Source organism: Silene latifolia, unplaced genomic scaffold, assembly GCF_048544455.1.
Source record: "Silene latifolia isolate original U9 population unplaced genomic scaffold, ASM4854445v1 chrun_scaffold_16, whole genome shotgun sequence".
In the NCBI taxonomy this organism is placed as follows: domain Eukaryota; kingdom Viridiplantae; phylum Streptophyta; class Magnoliopsida; order Caryophyllales; family Caryophyllaceae; genus Silene; species Silene latifolia.
Genome location: NW_027413123.1, coordinates 4351254 through 4363060, shown reverse-complemented (window position 1 = coordinate 4363060; position 11807 = coordinate 4351254). Strand labels below are relative to the sequence as shown.

The window sequence follows — 11807 nt, the reverse complement described above, 5'->3', positions numbered from 1 at the left end:
CAGAGTCCGAAGACTCATTAGTTTACGCCATTGCCAAGAAGAGGCTGAATTAGGCTTATGATCAAATAGTGAACAATTTCTCAAGTATTTTTTAGATACCACTTTGACCCATATACTTTCCTTATCCATAAGAATTTTCCATAAAAGTTTCATTTGAAGAGCTTTATTAGGCGCTTGGAAGATTTAATTCCTAAACCACCAACCGACTTTGGTAAACAAACTTTATGCCAACCAACCAAATTAGGAGAACGCTGGGAAGGATTCTTATTCCAAAGAAAGTCTCTATTAATCTTATCTAATCTATTATGGATCGATGAAGGGAGGAGGAAGCTTTGCATCTGAAAAGTTCCCTTCGCGGCTAAATTAGCATTGACAAGAACTAGTCTACCTGCTTGAGATAGAGAATTCGCTTTCCATTTCGATAATTGAGTGCAAGAAGATTGAATGATGTTCTCGAAAGTATTTTTAGTCACTCTGCTATCAATTATAGGACATCCTAAATACTTACCCAAATGAGCTTCCTCGTTCATATGAAGAATGCCTCTAAAGGATTCACGAAGAGAGCGCTCAATATTTCTAGTGCATTGAAAAGTGGATTTGTCAAAATTAACAAATTGTCCCGAAATCGTGCAAAATTTATCTAAAATAGACTTAATAGTTCTACAACTCTGGTTAGAGGCTTTAGCGAAAATGATAGTGTTTAGTCATCATCATCTGTTACAAAACAGGAAATATCAAAATATAATTACCTACTTTATAACCAGTAGATACAACATTATTAAAAACAAAATACAAAGAAATTTTTTAAAAAATAAAAACATAAAAATCTACACGGTGTGAAAATTGGACAAAGTGAGAGAGAGAACAACAAAGGAGGGCCAAATATAATTAAAAGTTAAGGGTTCCAATTTGTGAAGGGGAAAATAGAGCTTGATTGTTGCAATTTTAATTTTATTTGGGTATTTTAATTTTAATTTAATATATATATTTTTTTGTTGTTGTTTTTTTTGTTGCTGCTGTTGCTATTAGCCTATTGCTGTTGTTGATGAGTTTGAAGCATTTACTGATAAAAAATTAAATTCCCCCAATTTTATCTAGATTCCAAAACTCTCATTTTCCTTGATATTGTGGATTAAAAAAATAGGTACCATATTCGATTCTGGTGAAATTTCATCTTTTTGAATCCAACCCATTTCAAAAGATTGGATTTTTAATCAACCCAGTTGCTGATTAACTTTTGTTGATATAAGGGAGGAATGTGATGGGGTGTTGTATTACTTGATTTCTGTGGCTGCAATTTTTGTGGGTATTTTGTTGGAAAGTTGATTTATTTAGGGGGTTATAAGTTGATACTGAATGGGTGATCTCCGGGAACCAAACGGTGTGATTTGGGAGGAATCAGTGGTTACGTTGTCGTCGTCTTCTTCTGTGTCGTTTGCGGCTGGCCGGAAAGTGTGGTCCCGTGCTGAGGTGGCGACACAGGAAATAATCAGGCAGGTGCAGCCAACTGTGGTGTCTGAGGAGAGAAGAAGGGATGTTCTTGATTATGTTAAGAGGCTTCTTAAAGGGTATCTTGGTTGTGAGGTGAGATTGTTTGATTGTTTTGGATGCTTTTAGCTTATTTTTATAATGTATTTTGTTTGATTAGGTTCATATGTTTTGATTAGTTTGTTCATTTGTTGGATGTTCAAAAGCTGCTTGTAAAAAAGAAGAAATATTCTTTGGTAGTTGTAGGAAATACAGTACAGTAAGTAGTGCATTTGTTTTTTGGCATTTGAAAATGATTTGTTTTTAAAGACAACTACTATCACCAGCAAGTGTGGATTGTGGCGCTGTGATGATCAATGGTATAAAGGAGTGGCGTTATTGCAGTGGAAGGATATTCCAGAATATCTAATAGGAAACTTAGATTGTATGTGTTGTGTATGAACTCTTCTTGTAGCCTTCTGAGTTACATATCTATTAGAATTTTCATCAGGGATTTCCAAAGGTAGCGAGAAGTAACGTTAAGTTATAGAGCATATTAAGGCGTTATAGTGAAAGAAATAGGATTTCAAGGATTAATGCATACCTCGGCCTCGGTGGGTGATTGGTAGTATTATTTAGAGATACTAGCCATACTACTACTAAGATATAAGTAATCAAAGAGAGAAGTACTTGATTCATAAGACTATAGGAGCTACAGGTTGTTTGGAGTAAATGATTGTAGCCTTGTAGGCTGTTGACAGTCGTTTTGAGGATCATTAGATATTTGATGTAACGGGCCAAAATGATTGAACTCGATGGAATTTGATGAAGGAAGGAGGGGGAAACCGAGATTAAGAGGCTTATGGAATTCTTATGCTTTTTTATGATCATGCCAAGTGGATCATGGAATTCATATGGTTTGGCAGTTATTAATACAAACATTTATATTTTGGTATGGAAACTTTGTGGCAAGTATATACACTTCACAGAACACTATAGTATGACACCAACGTCATTTTATTTTTTTTATTTTGTAGATAGAATCACTATTGTTTAAAATGTTTTCTTGGTAAGCACCTTTGTTTGAAAACAGTTTGATAATAGTTTGTCTCATTTATCATCATAACAAGTTGAAGTTATTGTATAATTATCAGTAGCTGTCCCCAAATTTCCCTTACCGTGGCTTATGTGGGAGGTTTTTAGAAACCTTGTGCTGATGCTAGTGTTTATGTTATTTATCTTTAAATGTGAATGCGGTTGGATAGTTGTGACCGACAAGTTTGTTTTTCCTTTATTTTTAAAGAATAATTATGACTAGTATACCACTACTCTGATAGCTAAAGAGTTTAAAAAAGAGCATGGGTTGCTGTTATTGAGAATATTACTTAGCATATTCTAGTATCTTCTATGATGATCTTATTGATATATATTTAGTGTATAATAGTTCATATATTTCCTATTATTCTGCCTTGTACAAACAGCAAGTATATTTCTAGGTCAGTTTTATTCTCTTTGTAACTAGTATATAAACCTAGGTTGTAACTTTATTATTTATGCAATTCTTAATGATAAAAACCGTTTCATAATTCTCTATATTTCTCACATGGTATCAGAGCCTCGTGCTCTTATAGAGGGTAACACCTCAGAGTAGATCCTTAGGCCAAACCACCCACCCAAAAACCCTAGTTCACTTGGCCTGTACCTACCTACAACCTCCCTTCTTAAACCCCCAGAATTGCATCCAACGTATTCCAACCCACCATCTATATTTCATCTATACTCTGGTCACCACTTTGAAGTTTATGGCCACTACCATTAAAGCAACAACCCCGCTCACGGCCACCAAAACCTGGGCACCACCTTACATCCACCATCTATAGTCATCATAACTACAACCCTCTTCGTACAAATCATCATCACAACCAAAAATAACCCATCTATTTTTGCAGTTGTTCACGTAAAAGGACAACCTCATCCCTGATTTTAGTCTTGCCAAATCTCAAAGCAGGGGCCTTGACTTTTGCTTTCTTGCTTGTTCGATCTTCTGTTTGACAGAACCTTTCACTAATCTCTTATAGAAACCCTACATACTTCTCCAAAACCACACCCAATTTTTGCTTAAACCATTCTTAACACTACTATGTCATCTCTAGAATTATACACTACACTACCCTACCCACCACAAATCTTATAGTACACCACCATCAACACCCACACCAATATTATGGTCACAAGTTCACAACCGTCTCGACCACCACTCTCTAAACTTGACCACCCTCATAAATTTTGTGCCTTGTGGACACCCCTCCAAATTCGGTCAACCGCTTGACCACCCCTCAAAAACTTTGTCGCCAATTTGGCCACCCCTTATAATTTTGGTCACTACTCACGTGTCCGCCCTTTTACAAACTTAGTCATTCACACGACCACCCTTTTTAACTTTATCGTTCTCTTAGACACTCCTAAAAATTTTGGCCACAACTCGCTCGGTCAAACACTCAAATCTTATCAATTTTTCCCTTTTTTTTTCTCTCACAAAAAAAAAAAAATAATTAATTCCAACATTATACATACACCTTCACGTTCATCACACCCTTACTTTTCCTATTTCTATGAAAATTCCTCAAGCTTTCTTATTTTCTTAACAACAGTATCACTGGTTCCGTCTTCACCAACCACGCTGAGAATAAATCACCGCAGCTCTCGCTACGCCAATACTACCGGAACATCCTTCATCTCGTCATAACCTCGTCACCACCGGACCATCATTGTCCCCTATTCCAGCAAAACCACATGTCAACCTTGACCCACCTTCCCTGCAATCCGTTCAACAACCATAGCACCCAGCAAGTTTGCCCACCATCTTCACATTAACCTTTCTTAAACCTTGCCGCATCATAACTCCCATGAGCTCAAAACATACCAATTTACCGTCACTGCCACAGTTCACCAAATTGCTCCATTGCTCCAGTAGAGGTTCCTTTCTGTCTTTTACTTATCAAGATTGGTCTTACCCTTCGGACGTCCATCTTGCGGGGGCGTGTAGAGAATATATCAAATATATGCCAAATATTCATGGAGATACCATATCTCGTACGTATCATAGTTATTATTTTGTACCTATATTATTAGGGTGTAATATCTTTTATATTAGTTATCTTTCCTATTATCATGCCTAGAATTCTTAGTCTAGGGTTACGGCTTCCTTCATTGACGTATATCATGCAATTCTAATACAATTCAAACCATTCCCTAAATTCTCACATGGTATCAGAGCCTCGTGCTCTTGATAGAGGTTAACCCCTCTGAGTAGATCCTATTTTCGGGCGCTAGCAAAACCACCTACTCAAAACCCGACTTTGCTTCCCCGAAATAAACCAACCTCTTCCGCTGCTATCACCTAGAATTGCATCAAACCTACCCTTTCCGTCGCACCAATTTTTTTTCCGCCACCACCCACTTGGCTACCATAGTCAAAACCCCGTTCCACCACCAACCCACCATCAACTTATGGCCATCACCTCTCCTGGCCACTACCAAAAAGTTAGCCAAGCCAACCACTAAACCTCGGAACCACCCTTATGGTCACCATCAAAAACCCTCCAAAATTAAGCATTACTCTTCTGGATACTACGAACATTATCACATTAACCACCTTTCCTTCTCTGCCTTCTCATTCTCTCTACTCCAAGTTTTGTACCATGACAACAAGTTGTCATGAAACCTCTCACCACACTCAACTTTTTTTTTTTTTTTTTTTTTTTTGGCCACCACCCTCTTAGGCTCTTAGCCAGTTTAAAACTTTAGTCAATCTCTTTTCAAACCCTCTACACGTTTCCTGATTCTTCTCTCATATAAAACTTTCATTTTCATGGCAATCCTTTTGAGTTTTGCAAAAACTTTCATTTTCATGGCAACCCTTTTAAGATTTGACCATGATTCCAAACCGGCACAACCCACCCTGTTAAACTTTTCTCAAACAATTCTCTATATCATATTCAACTTATCAATGCTCTGACAAACTACATTCGACACACTACTTTCGATCCATTATTCCTCATCATTATCAAACCCAGAACAACCTAATTCAAGTCACCAAGGCTCGGACCCAAGCAACCACCGCCTTTGCTCACTACTCCGCTCGCCCGTTCTCCCCTGACGCTCTGACCCGGAACCATCCATCGTGGCAGCCAATCTTCGGACGCACCACTCCTGCCCCACTTCATCGGTCTCGCAACACCTCCTTGCCCTCGTCTTCTTTATGCTACTATCCACTATCCAAGATCGTACTTTCCGTTCCGCCGTTCGTCTTGCGGGGGCATATTGAGAATATTACTTAGCATATTCTAGTATCTTCTATGATGATCTTATTGATATATATTTAGTGTATAATAGTTCATATATTTCCTATTATTCTGCCTTGTACAAACAGCAAGTATATTTCTAGGTCAGTTTTATTCTCTTTGTAACTAGTATATATACCTAGGTTCTAACTTTATTATTTATGCAATTCTTAATGATAAAAACCGTTTCATAATTCTCTATATTTCTCACAGCTGTAAGCCTGTAAGAAGACTAAATAACTGATCATGGTTTACAATATTACCCTTATAGCAAGCAGAGGGAGAACTAAGGGGAAAGCTTTAGATATTTATAGGAGTATAAGTAAGGTGGGATCTAGCATAAAGTCTTGTTGACGCCACACCCTAAAGCACCATAATTCGCTTTAAAATGATAGTAGTTTGGAGATTAGAGATTTAAGTGCCATTAATAGTTGAATGAACTAGGGTTTGTATGACACTAGTAGGCTATTTTTTTGTATGTTATGGCTATGTAGATGAAAAAGAATACTCCCTCTAATTCTTTGGAATTGCCCCCTTTCCACTTTTGCTCTATTGTTATAATTGTCGCATTTCTACTTTGGGTATGTTTTTGTCGGTAAAATCACCCTACTTTTATTGTTGAGACCGACCACTCTCCTCACAACCTTAATTCTTTTGCCAAAAGTTCAAAGTTGATGGAATATTTCCAAAGTATTGGAGGGCTATGTTACTCTGTCTCTTCTGATTCCCCCACGTACCCGTGTCCGACTCTCGACACTCGGACATGGGTATGACACTTTGACACCTCATTTTAAGCCAAAATATACATATTTTTCATAAAAATGGCAGAGTCCGACACTTGGACAGGCACTCGTGTCGAATACTTCTAAACAAGTCTAAGCAACATAGTTAGAGGGAGTAGCATATTTAAAAGGGAAATGGCCAACAATTATTAATAACAGGAGTTGATTCCTAAATTATCATGCCTTGAGATTCTAGAGTTGTGTGGGGTACACCTTCACAATTATTAGTACAAAACTGGCGTTAATATTACCTGACATGCACATTTCTATTTCCTCAGGTTTTCTCGTTTGGTTCAGTACCATTGAAAACTTATCTTCCTGATGGGGACATTGATCTTACCGCATTTTGTGGTTTCAACTTTGAGGAAGCTTTTGCAAGTGAGGTATACTCTGTCCTAGAAGCAGAAGATCGTAATCCGGCTGCCAAGTTTGTTGTTAAGGACGTGCAGTACATTCGCGCAGAGGTTTACCTTCTGACCTTTTTTGTCTTTATTGGATTTTTCTTTGCACATGCAAGATGCTGTTGCAAATTTTGACACATCTCAGACCATTGAGAGGTATGAAGGTTACATGATGTGATGGCTGATAATTTATGTTGGTTTGATACAAATTTGAATGTCACCAGTTTGATCAATGTCTGACAAATAGTTGATTAACTAGATTTGTTCCAGTTTCTATCATGAACTCATGATAACTCTTCAAGTTAAACACCATGTAGTGTATTTATTATTATTTGTTTATTTTCTGGTAGTTTGTTCATGGATTGAAATTGCTGATGGCAGGTCAAACTTGTAAAATGCTTGGTACAGAACATTGTTGTAGACATATCTTTCAATCAAATAGGAGGATTATGTGCGCTCGGTTTTCTCGAGGAGGTGTGATATTCCTTTATTCCAGCCTTTGGATATTCGGAAACTTTAGATGATTCATGGTTATATAGTGCAATATTAGCTCTTTTTTCCTCTTTATCTTACGTTGTCGTTTTCAGGCAAAGATTCATATTATAGCAGACCCTTGGACTAAGCCTTTGTTGTTGTTTTACTTATTCTGTACAGATTGATCGGCTAATTGGCAAAGATCACCTGTTTAAGCGCAGTATAATTTTGATTAAGGCCTGGTGTTATTACGAAAGCCGTATATTGGGTGCACATCATGGTTTAATCTCAACATATGCCTTGGAAACACTGGTTTTATATATTTTCCATCTCTTCCATTCTTCTTTGAATGGTCCTTTGGCAGTAAGTCAATACTTGATAAACATTAATTGGGGCACTTCCTTGTGTTGCATACTGACTAATTTTAAAAATTTCTAGGTCTTGCATAAATTTCTGGATTACTTCAGTCAATTTGATTGGGAAAATTTGTGTGTTAGTTTGAGTGGTCCCGTTCATGTGAATTCATTGCCCGAAATCGTGGGTAAGAACTTTTTGTAGCTGGGTACTGTTTTACACCCTGTTTCTGCACATTCTTACTGTCTCCTGGATTTTTCAGTGGAGAGACCAGAAACCAGTGGCAGGGAAGTTTTGCTGAGTGATGATTTCATGAGGGAATGTGTGAGAAAATTCTCTGTGCCTTCCAGAGGAGTAGAGACAAATTACAGAACATTTATGCAGAAGCATCTCAATATAGTTGATCCACTAAAAGAGAACAATAATCTTGGCCGGAGTGTAAGCAAAGGTACATGACATTCCCTTGTAGTTAATGGTTCTTGATTTCATTTGTTGTTAACATCCTTAAATGCTTCATGCTGATAACTTTTTGTAATTGAATAATATATTAGAACTGTTAATTTTATTTGTCAATGGCACTCTATGTAGTGTAGAACCTATTTGTCTGGTTGATTGCTTATTTGGTTACTATAAAATCTTTTGGTTTTGGTTATCAGTCATATAGATATGTGTTGTGGTCTGTGGAAGATGCATTTTGCTTCCTATTATTGCCGTTACCTGATAACTTGGATAGGCTCAATGCCCAGGAGTTTTATCTTTTGATGATTTCTTATATTTTTAAGCACGTGAGTTTTAATGTTTAGGGCCTTTAGGGTAAAGCTTATATATAAGTAACTAAGGCCCTGCGATGCTGTTACGAGTATAATAAAAAAAATGATTCTGTGTTTTATATAGCGTTTTCTTTTTTATCAATAATATGGTAAATTTATCTTCAATCAGGACAGGGGGCAAAACTTATTATGATTAAACGAGTTGTTCTCTGGGATGGTTGCAAAAGTTCAACCGTTCTATTACCAATTAGCCAATCCGAAAACTCTTTGACGACTTTATATAACATCCAATTTTAATTTTCGACACCTTGATATTTTATTATGATGGCTGGCATGTTTACAATGAGCACAGCTCGTTTTGAACATGATTTTACTATAACAAATTATCAGTCTTTTTATATAAAAAATTGCATTTCACAGAAGTATAAATACTCTCCATTTTCATTTTATTTCTGGTATGACAAGGATCACATTAAATTTCTTACCTTAACACTGGGGCTGGGGGGGATGAAAGAATTTTAATTTGCCTTGTAGGAGGGAAATGGAGGGAGAGAAAACAAAAGAAATTATTTCCCTTCCTTTCCATTCAAATGTCTCCATCCAAACAAATGGTAGTTGTTTTGTATAATCTGTGAGAAGCCTGGTCATGGATTGCTTTGATTAATGTTAAGCTTTTGGCAACAACTTGACCTCTCAAAGATTCTGTGTTTTGTACTCTTTCAGTCTTTTTGTCTATCTTCTCTCCCCTCTTCCCATTGAGTTGTGGGAGTTGAAAATCTCTCATCAATTGTGTGTAGGTAACTTCTTTCGCATAAGGAGTGCTTTCTCTTATGGAGCTCGGAAGCTGGGACAAATCTTGTTTCAATCTCCAGAACATGTATCTGAAGAAGTTCGGAAGTTTTTTGCCAACACACTAGAGAGACATGGAAATGGGCAAAGACCTGATGTTCAGGACCACCTCCAATTGTCTAGCCCAAATAGGTTTAATTCTGAAATGTTGCTTCCTTTTGATGGACCATATCGAGATCAGATTAACCCTCATGAAAAAAATTCTGTCGATTGTGATAAGCAATCAAGTGAAAGTAGGGTAACTTTTGAGAACGCACATGTTAGACTTGGCAACTTTAGGGAAGATGTAACAAACATAGAAGGAGCTATATCTGAGCACGAAGAAGGTTTTAAAGAGCTTGCTGGGGATGCAAATGAGCTCGCAATCTCTAATTTCCAGGATCTTAGAATATCAGATCAAGGTGATGAATTTTGCCCTTCTGAATTATTAGGGGATAAAAAATCGCTGTCGGTTGACTTGCCATCTCCACGTCATCATTATTTTTCTCACTGTTTGGAGAATGGTAAAATGGAAAACGGTCATTTGGATGAGGAGCAACATAAAGATTCTAGTTTGACTCATCTAGAGAGCAATGGCTTTTTGACTTGGGAGCAGAATAGTAGTCAACTACGCAATGATGATGGACATTTGAGAGGAAGACATGAAATTGTGAACCTGCTTCCTGATCTCTCCGGTGATGTTGACTGTCATCTGGATAATTTACATTATGGCCAGTGGTTGTATGATCAGGGATTAGCAATGCCTATACAGCAACCCATACATTTGGTCCAGCCTTCTATGTTCCAGCCGAATGTCTCGTGGGACCCATTGCATCAAACGGTGCAGTTAAGGCAGGATGTGGTCCCTCAAATGAGTGTCAATGGCGTGATCCAGAGACCTACTTTCTTCCCGTCTAATTCTCCAGCAGCACGAGGCTTAGGAACATATTTTCCAATTGTGGTATGTACGTCTTTGGCTGTTTGTTGCAGGGAGTACTCGTTTGTTATGTCTTGTGGCCATTTCTATTCCATTATGAGTTTTGTTTCCTGCCACTTGCATCTTTATTACTACCCATTTTAGTGTCAGGATTGCAGCAATTAGTCTCTTAAAAGACGGCTTTATGTTAGTCTAAAGTGCATACCCAGATACCGGATAATACCCATTCTCCTACCAGCACAAAGAATACACTACCCCATGGATCATAAAATAGGAGGTCTCATGATATCATTTTTATGAGACTTCCATAAACAAGAATTGTGTGATTGCCTGAACTTGTTTATTTCCTGTATCTTTCTTTCCTTGGAGTGATTTTGATCATTTTCCATTGCAGAACCATCACTCATACAGGGATAGGTCCTCTCCAAAGGGAAGGTACCAAGGCCAATTGAAATCCCCTCGTGTAAATGGCCGAGGTCCAATGCTCTTCGATAGAATTTTACCGACTCAGGTCCCCGTTCGTCAGGGTATTGGGAGGCCTAAATTTTACGACTACCATGAAAGTTCTTCGATGGGAAAGATCTACAGAGAAACCAATGGATTTGTTCAAGCTTGTGAAAACCCATTGCCAGAAATTGAAACTTGTGGGGCTCTAGATCCTGATCCTTCTGAAGGAAACCCAATTGTAGAGCCTCCCGTCATTGTTTTCAACAATAGCAGGTACTCTTAGAACCTTTTTTCTCAACCTGAATGAAAATCATCGTTTCTTATGAACTGTGTTGATATATGTAGGCTCTCAGATAAGTTTTATCAGCTAAAAGACGACGAGGATTTCCCGCCTTTGTCCTCTTGAAAGAGGGCCTACAGAAAAGCTTGAAGCTACTATTAAAATCAGAACACAGAAGTATGTCATTTTAGCAGGGGGGTCTTTTGTACATTTTGCGAAGCTGTGTTTTATCATGCCCAGCTCCGGTATACCATCAGTTTAAGTTATGAAGGTATAATACACATAGGAACCCTTAGTTGATGTTTCTAACACCTTTTTTTTAGAGTCGTCCTTTGTCGGGTTTGTAGATAAATTTCGACAGTCAATCTCAAAGATGGCTAGTGTAACTCAGGTATATTCAGTGTATTCCTTTTTCCCCCCCTGCTGGAATTGACTTTTGTTGCATGAGCTTCCTTTGGTATTGAAAGCAATGAAGTTAGCAAATATTTTGTCTCAAAGCCTTGTCTAGCTACTTGGTTTTTGTTTGGATATGAAAATTAAGCTAGTTATTTTAGGATGTCATCGTAATGCTCTACGTTCAAGACGGGTGTGTGGCTAGCCTGAATTTGGAGAATCTCAAATATATTGGTGTACGACTTCTTTTTATTTCATTATATGGGTTGGTATTATGATAATCTTATCATGTAACTAACTCATAAGAATTTGTATTTTTGTCGCCCTATTC

General features: G+C 37.6%; 1 protein-coding gene across 1 annotated transcript; it reads left to right on the top strand.

Annotated features, from left to right (window-relative positions):
- Window positions 1–751: 751 nt before the first annotated feature.
- LOC141637263 (uncharacterized) lies at window positions 752–11580 on the top strand. The gene is made up of 9 exons (XM_074446824.1): window positions 752–1584; window positions 6871–7056; window positions 7375–7467; window positions 7648–7830; window positions 7906–8008; window positions 8084–8269; window positions 9389–10380; window positions 10751–11076; window positions 11149–11580. Exons 1-9 carry the CDS (start codon window positions 1357–1359, stop codon window positions 11207–11209), a joined length of 2358 nt encoding a protein of 785 aa, XP_074302925.1. The 5' UTR covers window positions 752–1356; the 3' UTR covers window positions 11210–11580.
- The last annotated feature ends 227 nt before the right edge of the window (window positions 11581–11807 follow it).

Coding starts and splice junctions, on each gene's coding strand:
- LOC141637263 (XM_074446824.1), top strand. CDS start 1,357: ATGGGTGATCTCCGGGAACCAAACGGTGTGATTTGGGAGGAATCAGTG. Junction 10,381..10,750: donor GAACATATTTTCCAATTGTG/GTATGTACGTCT, acceptor TTTCCATTGCAG/AACCATCACTCATACAGGGA. Junction 11,077..11,148: donor ATTGTTTTCAACAATAGCAG/GTACTCTTAGAA, acceptor TGATATATGTAG/GCTCTCAGATAAGTTTTATC.